This window comes from Falco punctatus (genome assembly GCF_963210335.1).
Source record: "Falco punctatus genome assembly, chromosome: 19".
NCBI classification, from domain to species: domain Eukaryota; kingdom Metazoa; phylum Chordata; class Aves; order Falconiformes; family Falconidae; genus Falco; species Falco punctatus.
Window position 1 is genome coordinate 2,858,039 of NC_137599.1, and position 23,765 is coordinate 2,881,803.

The 23,765-nt window shown below is 49.5% G+C and overlaps 2 protein-coding genes and 2 long non-coding RNA genes across 8 annotated transcripts in view; 1 reads left to right on the plus strand and 3 right to left on the minus strand.

Annotated features, from left to right (window-relative positions):
- Positions 1 to 11,935, minus strand: part of CCR7 (C-C motif chemokine receptor 7) — an 18,201-nt gene extending 6,266 nt beyond the window's left edge. Inside the window, exons 1-2 of the mRNA XM_080369221.1 lie at positions 8,177 to 11,935; positions 1,102 to 1,151 (exon numbers count right to left, since the gene is read on the minus strand). Of these exons, the coding sequence (XP_080225347.1) occupies positions 1,102 to 1,151; positions 8,177 to 8,186 (60 nt within the window). The 5' untranslated portion in view covers positions 8,187 to 11,935. The remainder of the gene's footprint in view (positions 1 to 1,101; positions 1,152 to 8,176) is intronic.
- LOC308055375 lies at positions 3,996 to 4,462 on the minus strand. The gene is made up of 2 exons (XR_013924518.1): positions 4,373 to 4,462; positions 3,996 to 4,277 (listed from the first exon to the last, which is right to left on the minus strand). It is a non-coding gene; the product is annotated as an uncharacterized lncRNA (long non-coding RNA).
- LOC308055373 lies at positions 6,745 to 22,790 on the plus strand. Its single transcript, XR_013924515.1, has 2 exons — positions 6,745 to 6,875; positions 8,090 to 22,790. It is a non-coding gene; the product is annotated as an uncharacterized lncRNA (long non-coding RNA).
- The window catches only part of SMARCE1 (SWI/SNF related BAF chromatin remodeling complex subunit E1), a 16,470-nt gene continuing 15,155 nt past the window's right edge, over positions 22,451 to 23,765 (minus strand). For all 5 annotated transcript variants that reach the window (XM_080369216.1, XM_080369215.1, XM_080369217.1 and 2 more), the window contains one exon: positions 22,451 to 23,009. In XM_080369216.1, coding sequence (XP_080225342.1) covers positions 22,798 to 23,009 — 212 coding nt within the window. In that variant the 3' untranslated portion in view covers positions 22,451 to 22,797. The remainder of the gene's footprint in view (positions 23,010 to 23,765) is intronic.

Here is a 23,765-nt window from a genome sequence, read left to right on the forward strand (position 1 = left end):
CGTCCCCCCCGCAGCGAGGGCCAAGCCCGCCGAGTGCTGGGAGCAAAGGGAGGGCAAAGCCAGAGCCTCCCAGGGCTCTTTCCTCTGCTAAAGTGATGGAGAGAGATGTCAATGAGACCTGGGGAAACGCAGCGAAGCAGGAAGCTGTTACCGCGCTGGCATGGACGTGTTGCCGGTGTCTCATTCAGGCCCCTGATCTAAGTCCTGATTATGGTTTCGTCTTCCTACACTGCCGTAACCTACGGGGCAGAGTGAGCCTGTGGTATCTGTGCCCTGCTTTTTTGTGACTTATTAATCTCTGGTACCTTCTCTCCATCGCACTGAGATGAAAGGTTTCCCCTGGATACCCCCGCCTGTTATCGCTGAGTATCTCAGCGTGCTCTCCATCTCAGGCAGGCTTGGCTTTCACCACATCCTGCCTGCTACCTGGAGGCATGCCACCAAAAGTGAAAGGGAAAAGAAAGAGGCTGCAAGACTCTCCCTGCTCTGCTGAGCCCGGTGGAGAGCTGGGGCTGGGGGCTGCAGCGTGGCTGAGCTGTGGGGGTGTGAGCGCTGGCGCTGCACCCTGCGGTTTGAGAGCAGGTCACGGCACAGCGTGGTGCTTTGGGTTCTTCCTGCTTAAGACTGACTCTGAGCAAGGACAAGCGGAGGAAGAAGCTGAACTCTTCCTCCCTGGGCATGGCAGCAATTCAGCACTGACCTGTGTTGAAGCCCAGCGCTGGCCGGGTACCTGCAGGGAGCAGCGAGCTGGCTCTGCCCCAGCGCTCGCTGGAGGATGCTCTCGTCTTTCCTGAAAATGCTCATTTTGCTGCTAGCGAGGGACTTGGTGCTAACAGTCTAGGCCTTCCTAAAGTCACAGGATATGTCATTGTTTCTGTTCTCTCTTTGTTTTCTCTCCTTTGTTTTTCTCTAGCACTGCTCTGCTGCCTCCCCACCCACCTCCTTGGGGCTGGATCCTGCGTGCCAGCGGCCGTTCCCCCCCACGCATCTCTGCAGGGCTGTGGGTGGCTGCTTTTTTGCCTGTCAAAAGTTTTCGTCATCTCTCTTTACCCACAACACAAAGGCAGCTGGATTTCAACAACGTTGTTTTTAACATCTTACCTGAAAAATTAGAGGAAGGCTGAAAACAAGGGTGACCTTTAGCTGCTTGCCTGTAGAAGAAGGAGACAGTGTTGGCGTTAGTTGAGTGGAGGTTTTCCACGTGATGCTCACTCTGAAAAAGCAGCAGTAGCACCCTTGACCACGGCATTCTCAACCCTGCAAAGCTCCCCACGGCTGGGTAAACTAAAACCTGGTGAAGATGCTAACAGGATAACCCAGGGCCACACAAGTTACTGTCAGAGCACAAAGTCTCAGGAGTCTGGCCCCTCCAGTTTCATCTGTAAAGGCTGATAGCTAAGGACAGTTACCCTGTGCACAGTGTACTAATTTTTATTTTATATGGGGTTTTAATTATTGTTTTTTCCCTACAGATGGTCAGCAGCCTGCCCCCTGTGCCTTGTTCTGAGCTGTGGGGGTGTAGCATACTCAACCCATGTAAAAACGTACAGCTGTGAGCGCCCAGCTATAGATATATATAAATCCAGCCCAGCTGTTCCCCGACGGTGCGGTGACCGATCTGCGGAACAGGAAAGCTCAGCTCCTGGCAGGATGTGCAGAACTGAAGCTGGCTGAAATTTATTGCTTGTCTCTTAAATGTCTTAAAATTGGCTGCTGCTGCCTTTGGATGTGAAGATACAGGATGTTGACAGCTGGGAGGAAAAATTTCAATTCAGAGCCAGATGTGATAATGGTGAGAGCAATCTCGGGCAAACAGTTCTTCCTGCTGTGGTTAGCAGAGGCAGGGAGGCCAGTGAAAGCTTTTTCTTTGCTCTATTTAAAGCATGTACCACCATCTACCTCGGGCATTTGCGACTGAAAGTTGCTCAATGTAGAAGTGATTTGGCAGCTGGGTGAAAGCCCTGGCCGCTGCTCTGGCACGAACAGAAGACGTGTCCTTCCTTGAAGGAGAGTTGGCACCAGCTGTTCTGAGCATCATGCTGCTCATCCCAGGATGCTTCTCTAGGCACTGGCTCGTTCCCTGTGCCGCAGCCTTTCATTTCCCTCCTGATTAGCTGCTCCAGGGTCACTAAGCAAGGCTGGGGCAGAGGCGGGAGATGCCTTTGGCTTTCAGCTGCCTGTTTCTCCTAGGGAGCGTGGCTTTCTCTACATGGCCTTTTCATAAATTTGACTGATCAGTTTGCACCTCTCACGCTGGGCAGCCTGACGTACACAGCTCCGCTCTGTTCCTTTGCCGAGCTCCTTTGCCCCCTTCCCTGTTCTGCCCGTCTCCTCTTCAGGTGTTGCAGTGGACCAGGATGATGAACTTCCACTGCTCATGGTAACTGCAGCCATTGCACCAGTATCCCCACTTCAAGTCGCGTGCAGTAGCATTGTTAATGACAGAAATCGTTACTTGGGCACCTGCGATTGGAGATGCTTGTTTGGATGTGAGCAGTGATGTGTCAGCTGAGAGATCTTTGGCCACGAGTGGAAATATTCACGCTTCTCACCCCCAGAGCCTGCGTGTGAGCTTCCCAATGTCTTGTAGAAGTTTGTGCCTTGCCTTTCCCCCTTGTTTTCATCTTTTACACTCATGCAGCTGGGTGCTCAGTTCTGTTCACACCCCCTCGCCTTCTCTGAACCCTCCTGGGGGAATCTGGGGAGGGTAATAGTGCCTCGTCAGTGCCGTTTGCATCAGGAATGGAGGGTGGCAAGGCTGGGCTTGAGGGGGGAGGCAGGGGCTTGGCGAAATGCTCTGTCTGCGCTTTCTGTCTGTCTGATGGCTTTCACTCTGACCAGTCCCAGACTTGCAGGAAGAGGTTTGGTGAGCATCTGGGGTAGCCATCTCTCCCTTCGAGATGCTGATCTGACTTTCACATATTAACACAGGAAATACTCTGAAAGCCCAAACCACTCGGAATCCACAAGCCTTGACTGTCATTGCCCTCCCTGCCTGGGACACAGGTGTGGGGTCCCTGATCCCCCCCAACCACCAGAGTCTCCAGTCTTCTGTTGGCCAGGCGTCTTCATGGCTTGGTTTCTGGGGGAGTCCTGGAGTTGGTGCTTATGTCTGCCCGCTGATGGATAATAATTACTTGGCCACGCTGGGCAGGGGTTGAGGCCTCAAAGGCAATTCAATTCCTAGCAGCTGTATAAAAAGGAGGCAGAGGAGAGGAACCACTCTCAGGCTACAGAGGAAAGGCTCCGACCTGAATCCGGCTCCATCAGTGCATTGCTGTCAGCATTTTTCACTCATTTCATGCAAAGAACTGCCCGGTGCCAGGCTGATGTGCCGGTGGGGCCAGTCTAGGGTATTGCCCCCCAGGTGCAGCATCCTTTTCCTCCACCACTTTCTGCATCACCCCCTCAAGTCGAAGGACCGGACCAGCCCAGCCCTTAATCTGAAAAGTCATCAGTGTGCAGCCCGGATGAGTTGCTGTTCTGTACTTTTTTTTTTCCTCCTTAACATGCTCTGAAGCATCTAACAAAATAGGACTGATGAAGTGACTCAACTAACGATCCTGAAACAGTTCAGTGAAGTATCATTCCTTTAAAGATCTTCACACTGGTTTACAACCCCCCCTTCGGTTACCGTTTCAAGTGTCTTAAATGTCAAATGATTTTTTTCAATATAAAAAAAAAAAGCTTGCACAGTTTCTTCCCCTCTTTCTGTACACCCCCCCCCTTTCAACTTACTCATTTGCAAAGGCATAATGAGAGAGTCATTTGCAAAGGCATAACGAGAGAGGTGATGCAGCCTCGTGGTCCCCACGCAGGAGTTTGTTGAGTGGGTCCCTGCGTCACCAGTTTCAGGCAGACTGGACGAGGCTGATGTCTCCCTGCAATGCTCTGAGGGTCCAAGGCAGCAGGGGAGAGGGACCACAAGCAAATTAATTGCAGAGAGGAAATGAGACATGCCCTGGAGCTTAACAGGCAATTTTGGGTAGCTTTAATTTTTATTTTCCTTTTTTTTTTTTTTCCCTATCTGGTAGTTCTCTGCTGTGGGTATTTTCCTAAAGTTTTGTTCCTCAAAATATTAAGAAAAAACCAACAAAAAACCCTCTCAAAAATCCCCATGAACAGTTGAACTAGAAACCTCATTTATAAAAAGACAACATTTATAAAAAGCGAATGAGTCAGACACGTTATCAAGCCCCGCGTCAGCCCCCTTGTCCCTCAGCTGGTGACATGCTGGTTTGCTGCAGTTCTCAAAGCATGCTCCTGTCCTGCGGGCCCTGGGAAAAGGTGGAAAGGAGAATTGTTCCTTGTGAATGGAAGAGGGAAGGGGTCTGCTGTTAATGGCAGGGCAGGGTGGAGAGGGGACAACAACCCATCCATCCTGAAAATCTTCCTCCACAGAGCGAGCGCAACTGGGATCCATCCCGCTGAGCTCTAGCCCTTGGCACCTGGGTGGGCGTTTTGGCTCCCTTGATAGCAAAGGGAAAGAAACGGGTGGGTTTGAGTCCAGGGTCAAGGCCATAGGGTGGGCACCTGGGGTGCAGCTCCTGCCACCCCACAGCAGAAGGGTGGGTGGGTTCGGACAGCTGTATCCCATCCAGCTCATCTGAAGCTCCCTGCCATCACAACTGATCTCAATCAAGATAAAAGAAGCTGTAGTAGCTGTGAACCTCCCCCCCCCCCGGGCATGCCCAGAAAAGCTGCTGATAGTAAGAAATACTTGGTAGCAGAAAGTCTACCCAGAGGAGTAGAAACAGAACCATGTGGGATGGTTAAAACAGGTTGGAGAAACCAAATCCTGCGGGATGGAGCACTGGGTCGGCTCCTGCCTGGCAGCTCCGGCTCTAACTGGAGCAGTGGGGAGCAGCAGCAGCAGCGTGGTGGTGCTGGGGAAGGCACCAAGCGGAAACGAGAGTCCGGCAAGAGTATTGGCAAAGCCCGGCAAACTGGCTCGGGCTAAACCCTCGCGGTGAAAGAATTATTTTTCTGTTGGCCAGAAACCGCAAAGCAAAAGTTTCGTTCTCGAGCACCTCAGCATGTGGAGGCAGCGAGTAACGTACTGTTTATATCTTTAAACATGTACCGGTTTCTGCTGCCTCTTCACCATCGCTAGAGTAGGCTTTTGGGGGAAGAACCAGGTATTTCTGAGAAAAATTATTCATACTTAAATATATAATGACTGTTGGCAGTTACAGCTCAGTGCTCGTTCTCTGCCACCTTTCCCCTCTGCTTCTCACAACTGGCACAGGAGCAATACCATCGTTTCAGGAATGAACAGTCCCAATGAAACTTAAGTCATGCTTCTATCTCACGGCTTCATAGATCTGTTAGAGAAGAAATTTAATAATTACCTGCCTCCACCCCTTTTTAGGAAACTGTGAATCAAAAGACAAGATAAGCAGAGATAAGCAAGTTCAGAATGAATTTAAGTGAGCTACCCGTGTTTCCTATATGTGTGTAAAAAAACCCAAAAAACCCCAAAAACCCCAAAACCCCAGCAGCAGCACTAATGCTGTGCATCTTCCAGTGCAAAATATTTATTTTGGAATATTCCTTTGAAATACGGTACTAGGATAAAATCCCAAAGGATGAAAATTGTTGTACTATTCTTGTCAGGTTCTCACTAATTTTTTCTTCTTCCTGTCATAATTAACCGTTACCAGTTAGTTGAAGTCAGAGTAACAGCTGCCCTCCCAAATACTGAAAAACTTAAGTAAAGAAACCTACGGGGCACCCACATAATGCTGCAGAGGCCAGGGATGTAAAGGAGAGCAGGGTGCTGAGGGGTGGAGAGGTCCAGCTGGGCTGCGGTGCTGATTGGGATGCAGGGCTTCCCATATGGTGCTGGTTGGGATGCAGGGCTCCCCAAATGGTGCTGGTTGGGATGCAGGGCTTCCCAAATGGCGCTGGTTGGGATGCAGGGCTTCCCATATGGTGCTGGTTGGGATGCAGGGCTCCCCAAGCGGTGCTGGTTGGGATGCAGGGCTTCCCAAATGATGCTGGTTGGGATGCAGGGCTCCCCAAGTGGTGCTGGTTGGGATGCAGGGCTTCCCAAATGGTGCTGGTTGGGATGCAGGGCTTCCCAAATGGTGCTGGTTGGGATGCAGGGCTCCCCAAGTGGTGCTGGTTGGGATGCAGGGCTTCCCAAATGGTGCTGGTTGGGATGCAGGGCTCCCCAAGTGGTGCTGGTTGGGATGCAGGGCTTCCCAAATGGTGCTGGTTGGGATGCAGGGCTCCCCAAGTGGTGCTGGTTGGGATGCAGGGCTTCCCAAATGGTGCTGGTTGGGATGCAGGGCTCCCCAGATGGTGCTGGTTGGGATGCAGGGCTTCCCAAATGGTGCTGGTTGGAATGCAGGGCTCCCCAAATGATGCTGGTTGGGATGCAGGGCTTCCCAAATGATGCTGGTTGGGATGCAGGGCTTCCCAAATGGTGCTGGTTGGGATGCAGGGCTTCCCAAGCCAACGATTCCCAGAAGCTGCCGGGAGACATCCATGAGAAGGCTCCCTCTGCCCTTTCCCTGCTCCTGCCTGGTGGGTCCTGTGGGAGCCAGGAGCTCCAGCGAGCACCGTGGGAGCATCCCGCATCCCCCAGTGTCACTTTGGAGCCTGGGAGACCCTGGGCTCCCCCTTCCCAGCTGTTGTACAGGGCTCTGCATCCAGACACTGCGCACGGAACCCCCCTCTGCTTCATTCAGAAATCACCGGAGACCTTTCCAGAGGAGAAATCCCTGCCTGGGAAGGGGACTAGTTTGTGGGCTGAAACAGTGGACAAAGATACAAAAAGGAAGAAATGCTGAATTTTCCCAGCTGCACCAGCCTGACTCTGCTGTTGCACGCGTCACTGGTGTTTTGCATCTGAATTTCTTCAAAAACAGGTGAGGGCAATCGTCCCCCTTCATGTGGCACAGTCGGAGGCACCTGTATGGAACTGGGTGCTCAAATCTCAGTGTGGTCACAGGCTGCAGCTCTGCCTGCAGCGCTTCCCATGGGACCCCCACGCCCCCCTGCACGCTGCGGTTAATTTAAGGCTCCAATTTGCAAATGTCACAGAGAAAAGGCAGTGACGCCTCCCGTTTCACCCTGTAATTCATTACACCCGGAGCAGGGCTTTACTGGGCTGAACTTGGTGGCTCTGTCTCATCCTCTCGCCACCCTCACTGCAGCTCTGCCCGTGCTCACCGGCACGGAGAGGTAGAAGTTGGGTTTTAAACCCGGATTGGTTAATCTGCTTTTAAACTAACTTACCCATCTGAGCTCTTGCATTTGTCCCTCTTCCCCGCACTCCCTCAGATTAGTGTTTGCACATATTTGAGCGTAAAAAAAACATAATAAAAAGGGAATAAATCCGACAGTCTTCGAGGAGAAAGAGCGTGCATCTTATGTGCCGTGTCCCTGACCCATGGTGCCATCTCCCCTCCTACAGCTCCTCATCTCCTCAAGCTCCGGGCAGCGGGTGCCCACAGAGCTCTGGGTGTGAAAGTACAATAAGAAATGGCAAAGGAAAGTTTGAAACTTTCAAGAGGAAACAGAAAGAGTCTTGTGCCTCCTGGGCTAACGGGATACGGACCAAAGAGAAGGGGATTCTCTCGCTTGCTTGCTTCTCTCTGCCTGCTTCGTGATGGGGGAATCCATGGGAACACAGACCCCTACAGGTGCACCGGCTCAGGGCTGCTCCAGCTCCGAGCAAGCACAAAACTGCAAAGTTTTGTTGCTGCAGTGAAAATATTTGTTAATAGAAACAATCTGTAAAAGTCTGGACAGACTTAGCTAACAGTAACCACAGATATGCTTGCTCCTGCTTCCTTTGATTCATTCCCTGAATTGCCAAGGAGGTGCATTCTCTTTTTTTTAATAAGTATTTTTTATTAAGAACAGAGAAGAAAAGGTACATGCTATGTGAGAAGAGCTTATTTGCTTTGGGACAAAACAGCCCCTTGAAATTGGCTACGAGCCTATTTTTTATGTGTGTGTTTCTGAAGTTAATTGATTGGAGGGGTTTTGAGCATGTAGAAGAGAACTGTGCATTTCTTTTTTAATAGTCGATATAAGGAAGATGAAAGTCTTTTATACTGTTCTACTCTGTTAAAAGTGCTCCATCCCTGTGTCACGAGGCATGGATTTGGGCATGATTGATAAAGCAGAAGACAAAGGCGGAGGCTGCAGAGCAGGTACTCACCACTCTCCATGGTCTCGTTGTGAAGGGAGATGAAGTCACCAGGTTCGCAAGAGCATCGTAGGTTCCAGCACAGCTCAGCACGCCGCAGCTCCTTCCAGGGACCCTCTTTGGGAACCTCTGCCTTTTATACTTCCTGCACCTCTGCAAGAGGCTCGTGACACACCCTTGCGTGGCTGACATTTAGTCGATGCTCCTCCTCGTCTTTCACTGATACAGGACGGTTGTGCTGCATGCCACGCTGCCTTCAGGCGCTCCGGGTGCTCAGGTGCTTCCTCAGCGCGTGCAGCGAGGGGCGGCACGCACGTACTACCGAGACTCGGTAAAATGAAGTGGGTTCTGCTTTTGCACTGACACATGAGAAATTGTCTGTGGTGAAGGGACAAAAAAATATCTCCTTTCTCCTTATCTCTTCTCTCCAGAGCAGATCCTGCTTCATCTGCCAGAGCATCCACCAGTGCTGTAGGAAACAGGGAGGATCCCCATCTCTGCCAGACCCTTTTTTTCTGGGGAACATGTTCAACTAGCACATGAAAAAAAATCTCCGCATGCAGGACTGCTGGCAGCCAGCATCCCTTTGCCCTTCTCCCACACGCTTACAGCATCCTCTCTAGATTCTCAGCAGCTCAAACAAGTAAGTGGACTTCCCCCCTCCTTTCTGCTTCTGGGTGGTTTTGTGTTACCATCTGCTGAGTATCAGCATGCATCATCTTCCTCAAAAGGTTTTGCGCTTTTGCGGTCCCATGCCTTCCCCACCATCACATTAATGCAGAAGTTCAGGACCTGCAGTGCTGTCAGCCATCCCATCCTGGTCCTAAATGGATCATCAATACAAATCAGGGGCTTTTGCTCCGTGGTTGCCCAAGGTGGACCCTTGCTTTTGGAACAGACTCCTCGAACAAGGCAGCAACATCCCCAGCTCCTCAGGAACTCACCTTCCTTCCAAGGCGACTCAAAAGTATTCGCTTTGGCATCTTGTCCTCTGCGTCCTCTTCTTACGAGATGGCAATGCTGTTACGGCAGCCAGGACAGATGGGAAAATGACAGGTCACTAGGATGGGTCCTGGGCAGAGCTTGCAGTCCCCAACAGGTTCCAAAGCACCTGGTGCTTCGGGGCTTACCCTGAATTACTGTCCCATCACCTGTGCGGAGCTGGGGGAAGATGGAACAGCTCAGGATGGACCCAAACAAGCCAGTTCACTGAGGAACTGGGAAAGTTCCCAGGGAACTTCCAAAACCAGCCAGAAAGACCAGTGTTATGAGAGAGAGAGAACACAGCTCAGGCAATGTTTCAGTGTTTGTGTGGCTGGGATGGGAGACACCTCAAAAGGCATTATTCTGCTTCAGCAAATGGACATAAAGGAAAACCTGTGGTACCTGTGTTATCTCTCCATTAGCCTAAATGCAACATTTGCTCTGCATCAGACAAGTAACGGTGTAGTTAGTTAAATTGCTGTTATAACAGATCTCTGTGCCAGGCAGCCGTTGTCTGGCTCTCATGCATCACTGTCCTGTTCAGGGTAATCTGATCAGTGTCTTAATTACCTGACTGTTACTGGGATATATATTACAAGGAGCAGATAAGCTGTGTTCAGTGAGTTGATCCGTTACATCAACACCAGCATCTCAGCCCTGCTGCTCCTACAACCCTCAGAGGCAGAATCGAGCTGCCTGCCAGTGCCTCCAGCCAGCATCCAGGCAGAATCGTTTTGGGAATGATGCCTTCCCTAAACGTTAGAACACTAAGAGCAGTGAATGTTCTGTAATCTGTGGCTCATGTAAGGACTTTTCACTGCTGGGAAGAGCTGATTTGGTTCCCTTTAGCGTAGTTCAGCACTCGAAGATCTGAAGATTTTGTGCTGTTCAAAAAAACTCCACCCCAACATTACCATGGCATGTTTCTATTTAAATTATTGTAAGGTAACGTAACAGCTAACCACAGCCAAAACAGGACTTTAGTAGAATTTGAGCACATGTGAGCATCCGAAACTAAAACTACTGATCACTTGCTGCCTTGCCTGTAACACCAGCTCCTTCGACATGAGGCCAAACATTTTGCTCCCTGGCTCTCACAAGCCCTAATTAAACATATCTGAAGTTGAGGGTCCTGAGGATGGTCTCAGATCCGATGTAAACACCCGTCCACAGTTTCAGACCTTCCTTAGACGTTGTGCCAGCCCAGCCGTCACTTAAAAACCTTCTTGGTGTTTCCCTCATGGCAGGCCAGTTGCCACTGTGGTTCTGATGCCCTTCTGGGGTCTGTAATGGGCACAATTCCAGGGCTTGAAGACCATCAGCATTTTTATCTGGCTTCCCAGAAGGTGACCCGCACTTCCCTTAGCTCTCTAAGCACCACCACGGGCTTTTCATCACGCTTGCTTTCGAATTCTCTCAGCAGGCAGGTGCAGCTTGCATCTCTGCAACTCTATTTATTGCTCCATTTTCCTTTTGTTCATCGATTATCCAAGCAGGTAAGCGGACTTTGAGAGCTTTATCTTGTAACCACTTCCTCCAAGAAGGACCAGAGATGAAAGACTTCCCTCGGATACAGGCAGAATACTCAGAAATGGTGGGTGTAGAGCCTTGAAGCGTAGTCATGGTGCTGTATGTGGGAGTGGGGGGTGTGTAGAGATGGCACGATTGCCTCCATCTGCTCTGTGCTCACGCTGTGCCAGAGGGAGGGGGTGGAAGGCAACATTCCCAGGAGTCCATCCCCACATCCCTGGCGGCAGAAGCCGAAGCTGACGAGAGGAAGGCAGCAGGCAAATGCTTTGCAGTTTGTTTTTGCGCATACACCCGCGCTTTAACTTCAACATTTCGGTACATGCCAAGTTCTGGGTTGTCAGAGCCAATTCAAGCAAATTGTTTTCCTTAAAAAAAGAATGGGAATATTTTAAAATAATGTACCGTGTCTTTATGACACCCCATCTTCTTGTACAGTCATGTTTTATACCTTGGGAGTTCTCCAAACGTTTATTAAAGCTTTGCTTAATTTGCTTGTGTATATTTGCAGTCTATTTCATGCCTTAGCGATCCGTCTCTTTGACGTGCTCCTGCTGACACGTGTGCCCCACAAGCAGGCTTTGTCAAAACTGCAATCCCGCACAAACAAACACACCGCCCAGGTAAAGCCACACTGTGCTGCCTGCTTGCTACAGCACATTTGTCACCCTCAAGTTAAATTAACTATTAAAAAACTGGTGCATTAGAAAAACCTGGTGCATTAAAAAAAAAGTGGCCTGGTATTTTCACTCTCCTGTTAGACCCTAGGTGACTCTGCTGCAAGAAGAGTGGAAACGAGTGGTTAAAATCTGTTGCCCAGGTCGAAGTAGCAGGGCTAGATGGCAGCTGTTCGTCAATATGACTTCTCAAAAGCAAACACCGTTCCTAATAAATTCCACAGGAAATTAGCTCAGAAAGAAAGATTTCAGTTCAGGTTGGTTCCACTCGGACGGAAAGATTGAATCTGCTGAACTGCATTGAAACATGTAGACTCGAATGGATCTGACATTGAATGGTAGCTCGTTCAGCAGCGGAGTATCTGGTCGGAATTTCATTCCTGTATTTCACGTCTGTGTCCTGTGTGTAAGATTGGACTGCTTGCAGGCTCTCCTTCGACTAAGTCACGCAGACACCCCAGGGTGGAAGGGACCCCAGCGCCACGGGGCTGTGTGGTTTCAGCAAGCAGGACTCGCACGGCTCTGCTGCACTTTAGCGAGGTGCAATCCATTCTGAGAAAAGCACGACACAAGATGTTTTTACATCCTGAACTCAAAGCCTGCCTGTATTTTCCACTAATTTAGCTTTGGGTGAATTGACGTGAGATCAGACTGAAGTACTGCTGGCCCAGCGGGGGGAGAGCCCGTGCAGCTGGAGCTGGCTCTGCCCCCGGCTGCACCAGACCCCCGCTCTGCTTCAGAGCTCAGCTCACGGGGTGCTGAGCGAGCAGCACCAGCCCTATCAGGTAGGCAAAGCCATGTTTTGCTACAGGTAGGAAGGTTTTGCTACAAGTGAAAGCATCGCAGTTCACATCCAGAGCTTGTGGGTCCCCTGCAATGTGCTGAGCCGGGGCAGGGCAGCATGCAGCACCGAAGGAAACGCCAGCTGCACCCCCTGCTCTCAGCTCTGTGCTGCTCTCGCTGCCCTCAGTGCCCCGGGAGGTTTCTGCCCTTCGCCGCACGACGCCGGAGTCGCCCAGGCAGAAGCTCTGGGGAGTGAAGGGCGAACCCTCCCCAAGTGCCCACTTCCCACTAACACCCCTCCGCGTGCGGCGAGGGGGGGCTCTGACATCTGTGCTGCTTCGCTTTGCCAGGCAATGCCAAACCGAGATCCTCGGCATCTCCCACCTCCGGTTTTGCCCCCTGCCCGGACAGCCCACCCAGCTCCAGGCCTGGGAGCCGTGCAGGGAGGGTCTGCCCCAGGCGGAGGCTTCGGCACAGCCGTTCCTCCAGCAAACAGAATAGCAGAAGTGAAATGGCCAGTAAATTCCTGACATTAAGAGTGGTACCGAGCTGGGATTCCTCACCAAGAAGAGTTCTTAGAGCAGTTGTAGGGGATGCCCTGAAAAAAGTCTCATGATTGTGATCTCACCTCGAGGTTATTAAAAGATCCTTATCCTGCCAGCAGAGGAAGCAATCTGTGCAGCAGGCAGGTCCCACCAGGGACGTTGGTCAGGCACAGGAGGGAAGGGCACACGCTCGCTGTCACTGGAAATTCACCTTCTTCATGCCTGCGTCACCTTCTTCATGCTTGCGTCATGTCGCGGCTGACGGCCTTTCTCTCCAGTTCTTTTCTGGTGGAAAAAAAAAGCCCCAAACCAAGAAGCAATTTTACAGATTGGCACCTGCTCCGCACTAAAGCCACTTCCTCTGCCTGGAGCCCAGGAATCGAGCTGTGACGAGGGAAATGTACCCAGTGACGCAACTGGGGAGAGGTCAGGCTGCTGGAACCACGGGCACCCTGCCACCACTGAGGGACAGGGGACAAGCTGGCGGCAAGTGCTGCTGGTGTCCCCGGCCCCCCAGCCCTTCGGTCAGGTCGGGTGGCTCCGTTTCACCTGCCCACGCTCCCAGGTCCATTTGTATAGGGAGGGACCTGCGAGGAACAAACGGATCCTTTCTGGCCTCAACTAGCGTGAAAGAGACAGTGGTCACCCCAGTGTGGCAGGTGGGGAAAGGAGAGGAGAGAGAAAATAGGAAGAAAATCCCTTGGGACATCATAGGAACCATGCTGGGGAGGGTGCACGGCCACTGGGTCGGGCTAGAGAGGGTCTTGAAGCCTTCCCTGTACTTTGTTCCCCACACAGGTGGGCAAACTGTTGGGAAGTTCCTCCGGGATATCAAGCACTAGCGAGGCACGCGTTGTTTAGGGAGATAAAGGGGCAGCGGTATGTCTCCTAAACAGAACTGAGCGTTAAAGCCTCTGCTGGCTGTACAGCCGGCAGCCTCGGGCCACCGTTCGTTCACAAGGGGTAACATCGAACACCAGTGCCCTGGGCTCTTGAAGCAACACTGGGTATGGAAACAGGGAATGAGCCCGTCAGCGGTTTCTGCAAGAAGAGCTCATCCCATCCCTTCTGTCACAGATCTGGTGTTCTTCATCCCTGGGCTTAAAGAAATGATAATAATAAAAAAAACACAACCATGTGATTTTTCACTGTTTCTGTTGTTACTGTCGCTCTTTCTAGTTTGGCTCTCGCCCTGCCTCTGGCATTGGTGGGTTAAAATGTCTTTTTCTTGCCTTTTTAATAGAATCAAGAAAAAAAAAAAGGCAAATTGAAACTGTTTACAGAAATTACAGGCTTTGATAAGTCACAAGTGAAGCCATACATGATAATTTACAGCAAAATAAGGCACCAGCCTGATAACTGCAAAACCACTTCAAAAAAACCCCTTGAAGGCCGTGGAAAAAAAAAAAAAAAAAGCGTCAAAGTGAAAGAAGGGAACTGAGAACAAAAACAGTGAGACAGACCTAAAGTAGAGCAGGATCCATGCTTTCCAACCCAGAGTCTACGAGCTGATCTCCACCTTGTTACCGGTACAAATCCCAACACGGAGAGATTTGCAGGGATCACTGTCAGTAATGCTCTGCATACATAGGGGGGGACTGCAAATCCAGGAATCAAAGCACCCTGTGAGGTGTTCAAAACCTTGATCAAGGCTCCTTCAAGGGGCGGTTATGGCTGCAATGGGTCTGAGACAAAACCGGGATGCTCTGAGAGCAAAGTGCAATTACAGCTCCTTCCTCCACCTGGCATGATTAAACACCACGCTGCTGCGGCGCAGCGATCGCGTTTATATCCGAGGTGCCTACAGAGCTTAAAGCTGATTTCTAGCCCCTGCTGGGGTTGTACCAGCATCTCTGGCAGCGCTCACACCTGCATTTCTCTGCCTAGGCAGGCAGCGGGAGTCATGGGGAACAGGCAGCACAGCCCAAGGTTTGCATCCGGAATTCCCGGCTCTCCATCTCTAACCACGAGAAGGACCGTGCCGGAGAGCGGTGGGCTTACGGAACACCGGCCTCGCCTGTCCCCCTTGCAGAGAGGAAGCAGGCCAGCAGAGGCAGTGCCCCGTGTGTTAAGCAAGCACTGAATCGCACGTGTGTGAAGCACACACTGAATTCGAGGTGTGGAGCGTTAGACCCAGTCCCGCGGGAAAGCTCTTGCAAGGCGATGTGAACCGGCTGAGGATGGTTCCTGCTCAAGCTGGGATCCAAACCAGTAACAGAAACCCGTTCTGGCTCACAGCAAGTTTGCACGTGAGCACAGGATCTGTACCGGTCCGAAGGGAGCAGCTCCCAGTCTCCTGCTTCCAAGCGCAGCAGGTCCAAGAGGGACAGGGAAGCTGAACAGCTCAGCGCGCTCCACCTGCTGCCGAGGGGGTGCTGCAGGCCACCCCCCACCACAGCTGCTTCGCAGCAAAACCCCGGCCAGGGCCAGCTCCGTAGTTTTTAACGTGATGCAGTTAAGAGAGAACAAAAAGAGCAGCCACATGTCTCACCCCCCCAGCGCTGCTCCAGCCGAAGCGCTCCGGCATCCGCGTTGCTTTGCTGTGCAATCCTGTCCTTCCTTGGCCGTGGTACAAAACATTGATAATAAATGATAATAAATGAAAGTTATTTAATATTTATACTCAAAAATCCCAGAAGTTACTAACAAAGTAACGCTGGATTAACTTTTTTTCCTTAAGTGCACGAGGGTATACCGATAAGTGAATATGCACGGACTGATGTGGATAGTTGAACCGCATTCAGCTCACACAAAGGCTCCCTTAGAATTAACTTGATCTTAATTCAATGAAGTTAAATTAGCGTAACTATAAGTTACCCTTACTGACCAGCTGCATCAGCTGTGGTGGGATTACTGAGCAGGGTCACGTCAAGTTATCCAGGAGTGAGGTGGCGATGGGGAAAGCCTGGCCGTGCGTGCTGGGAGGGATTCCTCGCCTTCCCAGAGGCAAAACACGCCCTGGGCTGCCGGGCTCTCGATGGAGCTGTTCCTCTGATCAGCCCCCACAAACCTGGGCTGGTGGAAAAGTAGCTTTACACTCTTCTCTTTGGGCACGTTTATCCCAGAGCAACTCAAACGTGAAAGCTCGGGCTCGTATTTGAATTTCTGCTGTTTGTGCAGGGACATGGCTTCAGATTGGTTCCATCTTCTGGTACAAGATGTGGAGAGGCTCAAATCACCGGCCAGCGGCGCTTTCGTGAGGACAGCTCTGGCAGCCTGAGCCTTCCCCTTGGCACATACCACCTACAGCTTCACCTGCGCTCCAGTAAAGCACTTCTCTCCACCTTCTTACAGGGCATCTTCTCTGCAAACAGCCTTTGCCAACGCCCCTGCGCACAGGATTCCTCCGAGGGATCCCTTTGTCATGTATGAAGCTTTTTTCCCCGACAACTCTTTTCTTGTTAGAGAGCTGGAAAAAAACAAAAGAGGATAGAATCCTAGTTCTTTTTAATGCTTCTAATGTCTACTTGCTAGAAGTGAAGCTAGAAACCCGTAACTGCCACTCGGGATTGTAAACAGGGGTGTGCAAGTGAGCGTGTGTCGTTTGGAGCCCTCATCATCAGTCATCAAAGCAGTGTGCTGCAACAAATATTGCTGCTGGCTGGCACTTCCTAGGTATTACACACACAAAAAAAAAAAAAAAAAAAGAAAAAAGAAGAGTGAAAAGTACCGGGGATCTGGAACTGAGGGTAAGACCATTTTCGCCGCGGTCCATCTCCGGGCAGGTTGAGAGGGACGCCTGCTGGCAACGCTGGTTGTAGCTCGTGCACCTCCGCCAGTGCCAATTTACACTTTGAGTTGGTGACGAGGAGTATTTTTCTCAGTATTCCAGCAGTCAGGATTACTGCTTGTCAGTGGAAAGAACGAAGGAGAGGTGAGCAAAGGAGCAGAGCGAGGGCAGCGCAGTTGTGATGGCGCTGTGTCGGCACAGGGTTTTTAGATCGATGGCCAATCTGAAGGCATTTTCTTTAAGTAAATGTTGATAAATTGAGAAAAAAATCCAAAATAGCTTTTTTAATTTATTTTTTTTTTAAATAAACAGCAAAGCCTAGGAAGACAAAACATGGGCAGAAGAAAAGGAGAAATAAACCCTCACAGACTCCTTGAGGCAGGGTGGGCACAGAAGGTGGGCTGTGAGTGGGGTGGGTACCGTTGGGGGGATGTGAGCAAGCACGTGGTGGGGCAGAGGGGACCCCCTCGAGCACCTGCTTTGAACGAGCAAAGAGAGGGGCTGCCCCTGCTCCCCGCAGCCCAGGAAAGCGCGCTGCTCCTCAGCACCCTCCCCTCCCTGCAGGAGCTCCCTTGCTCCCAGCTCTATCGCCACCCCACACCCCTCACCAGGCTCCGGACCTGCTCCCCGGCCCCCGAGCTGAAGGGTGAAACGAGGTCTCCCCATTTCTGCCCTACACCCCGTTGCATGGCTGCCCCTGTTCCCTTCCGCACCACTGCCCTGCCCTCCCCTCGGTGCCGGGCCTTGGTTTTACTCGGGTATTTTATCCCTCTGTTCCTCTGTTTGATTTCTTTCTGTCCTAGGAATAACCCTTGATGTAACCCCAGCTCCTACAGCTGAAGTCCTCATTGCGCTGGCAGCAGATCCGCTTTGCAAGCCCATCCCATGCGATGCACAGGTGATTTTATTTTTAAACCCTTTTTTAGTTTCTCCAGAAGCTTTTTTATTTTCCCTCCCCCTAAAGTTTGGCTGCTGCACAAACACCAGACCTTTGCCCTTCACAGGGGGCTGACCCCCTGACATGGGTTGGTGCTTTCAGAGGGTGTTTAGGTGCATAAAGCTTTTAAAAGGTGAAGTCCTCCGGGTTTCACCAGGAGTGAAGCACTTTGCCTGTTGAACTGCTTTGGAACAACCTCACGAGGTGCCCAGTTCATATATATATATATATATATATATATAAAAATATAACATCTAAATATCCTCCAATATTTACCCTTTGGGGCCTGCTCCACGCTCCATAACTGTTACTCGATTTCAGTTTTGTAGGTCAAAAGGTTTTTGGGGTGATAAAATCTAATAATTACATTAATACAAAAAAAAAAAAATCCAAAAGAACTTTAAGAGCAATTTTTTTTTAAACCCAGGCTTCTTAATAACTTTTATTAAGTGTATTTTTGTGGTGAGATAAAAGCATATTTTTGAGAACTACCCAATACGGGAGAACCTTTGCCTACTTGATTTTACCTGCAGAACAAAGGAAGTACCAGCGCCCTGGCAATGTCAGAGGTCACCAAGTGTGAGCCAGACTCTCAAAAAAAGCCTCTTTTTTCTTTCCCTCAAAGAGAAAAACAAACCAAAGACAACTCCTCCCTGGCCACGGGGCGGTGGTTTGGATTTGCCTCTTCTCTTCCTCCTCAGCGGGTGGGAAAGACTCGCCAGGTCCCAGGGGAGGTGGCTCAGCCCCCCAGAAGGGACCACGGCGGTGCTGGCCCCCCAGCAGCCCCCCCCAGCATCCTGCACCCGTGGCAGGGGAGAAAGGAGCCCCAGGGGCTCGTGTCCACGGGCTGAGCACGGAGCGGTGGAAGCAAGAGCCACACCAAGCTGGTGGGCTCCATTCTGCTCTGTTGCCTCGTGGGAGGGTTTCAGGCCCTGCTGACAGGTGGGCACACTGGCTCCTCAGGAGCTCCAGTGAGCTGTTTGCCATCAGAAGTGGCCAGTAGCCCAGCAGCTGGGGGTGCTGAGCTGGGACCAGGCTTGGGGTGCTGGGAAGGGCTGCTGCGACATGGCGAGGGAGCGGGTTTCCCACAGGCTGGTCCCTCCCCTGCGCCTGGTCCCTGATGCTCGTTTTCCTGGTGGGCACCTCTGCCAGGCACCGGGGCGCTGGTCAGTGTTTGGATGCTGCCCACAGGGCGTTGGTTCAGGAGGTTTTAATGAGCTCGGAAAAGTTATTTTACCCTTGAAGATGACACCTACTCACTGGGGTACACACCCTTCACTGCAACACACCCCATCCTCGCCAATAATTACGGTTATTTACATATACCTTGAGAATAGGTAGCAGATGAAAAGCACAAACGGCCTTCAAAACCCAAGGCTGTTGCACAGATAAAAGCTGTTGCACAACAAGCGTTCGCAGCACCCAAGGAGTGGAGGCTCCATGGAGGCTCCTCCTGCTCCTGCACCAGCCCATTCCTCCCGAGCCCCTTTGCGGTTGGGCCCCCTGTCCAGGCACCAGCTGGTATCACTTCAGAAATCAAAGCTTTGCGTTGGCAGCAACAATCATTCCAGAGAATGATTATTATTTTTTTTTTAGAAGACCAATGTGCAGTAAAGAAATCCTCAGATGTGCAGCTTAAGATGTGAAGCAACTTGTATATAATCAAAACGCTTTGTTGGAGGGAGCTCAGCTGATGGGAGCGACGCTTCCATTAATTTCTGTGTGATCTGGAGCACTAACAGATCCCAGGATGGAACTAAGGGAATAGAACCATCAGGGATGAGTGATCCTTTTTATTTTTTCTTTTAAATCTGAATTACCTTTCTGAAAATGCAACGTGATATATTGAACTTCAACTTCAAACCTAAGGGCAGCAGCCTCGTCTTTTTCGGACTTCCACAGTTCGAATAACATCGTTTTAACAAAGAACTCCTCACAATTTCAACTCCAGGGGACTGGTTTCCCAGTTAAAGTCACACCATGGTCTCTGCCAACAACCAAACAGGCTGAAATTAAAGGAAAATAAATCCATTTCGGCTTGACGCGTGAGTGTGAAGAGGCCAGACGATGTTATAGATGATGAACGCTCAGAGCTTTTTAAGTACAAAGTACTCTAGTACTCTAGTAGAAGAAAAAAGCAGACCACATGCCTGGCGGGTTATCCTGCCATCCAAAAAATTCCCGTGTAGCCTGGGGAGAGGTTTTAGGACAAGTGCTAACCTGGCTCTTCCTGTGAAAGGCAGGCTTGCAAGCTTTCCTAAAAGTTTTGCCTTCAGTTTTGAAAATCTGAAAGCGTTAATAATATTATATAACTGCCTTACTCCGTGAAACAAGTACGTAGCTTGTGTCTGCTCAATTTGCTTGTTTTTCACCCAAACCAAGAGACTATTGAGCTGTAGGTACATGCATATCTGAATTTTCACATTGTATTTCAGCTGTTATTTTTTGTGATGGGAGCTTCCTCAGATGAATGAGTTAGTGGAACAAGTAAGCCTCCTCTCTCAATTACTGCCTTTTTGGCACAGCTAATGATGAAACGTAAAACCAAAATGGGTCACTAGGTAAACTCCCCCCTTCTTTTAAGTGCTTCCAGATTGTATTTCTCTAAAAGCAATCCATTTCACTCCTGGAAACAAAAAATCCCGAAATGCAATTTAACCACTACAACTGCTTAAGCACAATGGCAAGAATAACTTGCCCACTCTGCCAAGAAACTGAAATTTTGAATTTAAGTTGAATTTTTAGGTAGGTTTCACTGCTTTGAATTTTTCAAACCCCAGTGAAGGAGCAGCCACGGTTTCTGTTTCCTCTGAAGAGTTCTTTTTGTGTCCAAGGTAACACCTTTTCCCAAACGCATTAGTATCAGAACTGCTTTTCCTTAAAAGATGAGGAAGATGGAAGCCTTCTCACACACGCAGGTTGCGGTGTGCCCATTCGAGGAAGGCTGCCATCGGTGATCTCTCGCTTTTCCTCCTTTCTATTGCGTTCTGCAACAACCCCTCCAGCTGCTGTCACTGGCGGGTACAAGCAAGCGCGTGGCGGCAGGTGCGTCAGCTGCAACACTGTCCGTAGGAATGATGGGAGCGATCACGGCCACGTTCTGCTTCGGCACCTGAACGGTCACGTTCAGATTTGCACACTGGGGAAGAGCAGGTGCAGCGCAGAGCCCAGCACGCAGCTGCTGGGGGAGAGTGAGCCTTAGCGGTACAGTAAGCATTTATGTTAGTTCTCTAGAATTACACTGGATTATCCTATTTCGTGGAAGGACCAGCACACTCAGCACCAGCTGCCAAAAGGTTGGCGTTGCTGGGAGTACAAAATGAAGTTGTAAACTGCAAGGCAGAGACTGGAGCAGCTGTTTAATACATACACGAGACGGCTCCGATTTATGTGTGTACACCAGACAGTACCTGATCTAACGATCGCTTTCAAGCAGAAATCAAGGCCCAAGTCAGCTCATAAAATCTCGTGGACCTGGAGAGAATGCACAGCAGTTAATTAGCAGGAAAACTTGGCTTCAGATACAAAGTATTTGGTCCATAACTGCATGTTCCTCTCTGCAAGTATGATATGTTCTGCCAATTCCTCCCTCTCAGCCCTTTAGGTAGGAAATGGTACTTGGTTTAAAGAAACACAAAAATTATTTCTCATAATCTGAGGTGAGGTAGTTAAAAGCTTGGAAGCAAAGAGATTAAAATTTCACCAATACTTTGTATTATTTCCTCCACAAATTCTCCCATGCATTGGCTTTTAAAGTCAACTGCCATCATCAGACATCCTGCTAGGCAGAGCCAGCATTTAAACCCAAGTCTAGACCAAGTCGCGAGTTTTTATTCTGGTTTTCAAAGTGCTTTTGCAGCATAACCTTTTGTATGTAGTATATTTCAATAATTAATTCCATGGTTTTATTCTCCTCTGGCCCCAAGATGGAGAATGGTTGCCGAGAGCCCTAAATCAAATACAGACATTACCTTAAAAGACAAGAAGCAGACCACTGCATGTTTAAAAAACCCAAACGTGTCAGATTTTATTATTTTTAGACCATTTAAAAAAAAGACCAAAAGGATTTAAAAAGCATTACCATCTGATATACCCACTATTCCATAAAAACATACCAGTTTCTTGAAGCATATGCATCATGTGTTCTCTTGGAGTTGTAAAGTCACAAAACTGCTTGTATCTGTTGTTGCAATTAAGTGGTTTTCTTCATTAGGGTTTTTGCTTATCTATATAGGGCAAAATGTGGCATTTTCAGTACATTTGTTGAGTTCCCAAAGGTTTTGGAAGCTCATGGCAAGCAAAACTACCATTTTTTACCATTTATGCCTTATTAGTGACTGTTCCCAGAGAACGCGTAGCTGTCCTTTGTACTCTGCCGTATCTCTGGCTGGGGTCATACCAGGGTATCTTAGTGGCAAATAAGGAGTTAATTGGTAAAGAAAAGCAAAAGACTTGTTGAAAAGAATCCTGCATGACAGAAATAAGTCATTTACTTCAAGAGGACTCCACTCAGCCCTTCAGAAATGGATGTCCTGAAACGCTGCCTGCAGAACATGAGCCTCCATCACTGTAGAACAGCTACTCTAGAAAAAAGACAACAAAGATTACACAAAAAACCCCCACATTAAACCAAGTCTTTCAGACTTACTCAGGAGCACTACTCATGAGGACCAAAAGCTTTCTTTCAAAGCAAAGATCTGGGCAGCTGCAGCAGATGTTCTCGCTGGCCAGAGCTGAAGCAGCAGCGGTATCGCGGGCTAGGCCTGCTGTGGGGTGGTTTGGTTTGGTTAGGGCCAGGAAATGCTCTGGGTTTTATAGGCATCATGTCTGTTTAATGCAAAGGCTGACTTTAAGATGTCTCAGCAGTACTCTAGAACGCTCTAGAAAGCGAGTGGTAGTAACCATCTTTGTGATCTGTGCCGCTTCATCAGCCCCCATGACCACAGCACCAGCATCCTGGCTGCAGAGCAGTGCTGGGCTAACTAGGTGTGCTGGGGCAGGGGCAGCCAGCCCCTCTGTGAAGCCAGGTCAGGGGGCCGAGGTGACACACATCTGCATCGTGTTCCAGCCACAAATGAACACAAGGGTCTTTGAGAAATCACATTTTCACTGTGGTAATGTAACTAGAAGAAAGGGGGAAGGCCTGATTTCTAATACAAAACCCAACGCTATCTTTCTAAGGGAGAAATCCCAAGCAATAGTAAATATCTCTCCACATGGTAACAGCTGCGTTTACAGACACACGAGGTTTTCTCTTCTGTCTGTTGTAAAGAGTTCCTTTGCCTCTAAAGGCCCCTTTAAGTTGCAATGCTGATAATCTGACACATTATTAAAACCCAGTATCCTTTGGAGACAAGTGATACAGGCAAGGAAGATACAAAAGGCGCATTATCACATTCTGAAATCAAACCAGTACTTCATTAAAAAAGACACATGAAACGAGTCAGTATTTATTCTTTCTTCTCACTATCCTCAGTGATAGGGTCTGCAGGAGGCTCTTCAACTGTTGCACTGTTGCTTTCCGAACCAGTGTTGCTGTCACTGGTTCCCTCCTCTGCAGTGCTATCGACCCCTTCTTGGCCACTCTCCTTATCGTCTGGGGTAGATGTTCCTTCTTCACCATTCTGCTGATTTTCTGTGCTCTCTTCTGGGTGAGGCTCTTCTGTAACAAGATATTTCTCAGTGTCATTTACATGCCACTACATTTTGCTTGTGCAATTAGAATTTAGGAAGAAACTGAAACTGTCATACATATGAGTACTCCACAGCAGTTATTTCTGTCACCTAGAACATGCAGCGACAGGCACAGCTTTGAAAGACCTTTCAGAGCTCAGGATATGCATGGTCCTGCTGCACGGCATCCTGAAAGTCACCTGCAGCTGCCTGACAGCACAAGTCCAGCCACAAGAAAGCAAGGGGCCTTGTTAAACCAGCAGCACTAGAATCCAACTCCTTTGGTCCCCTCTCCCTTTCACTCATGCTGTTACAGCAATGACTCACTGAGATACTGGCTGCTGATATGCTTAAATACAATCATATTTTCTAGTGTCACAGTACACAACACAAAAAAGCCTGCAAATCAGCTCATAAGAGCAGCATGGACAGAAGTGCTGTTTATCATCATCTTTGCTAGATGTTGACACTGGGACAAGGAAACTCTTGCAGCTGCTCCTAGCTAAGCAACCTCCAGAAGATGAGTTAGGCTTAGAAAGCTTCCCCTCGCCTTGGGTACATTATACACAAAGCATTACACAGGACTTTGTGGCGTCTTATCCTCTCCGCTTTTTAAAAGGAGCAATTTAATGAGAAGCAAGCAAACACTGGATTTCACCAAGCTGAAGTTAACTATTCTGAATGTGGTTCTTCTGAAGCTTTTCTTCCTATTAACAGCAAAAATACAGGGCACTACTGTTGGCTA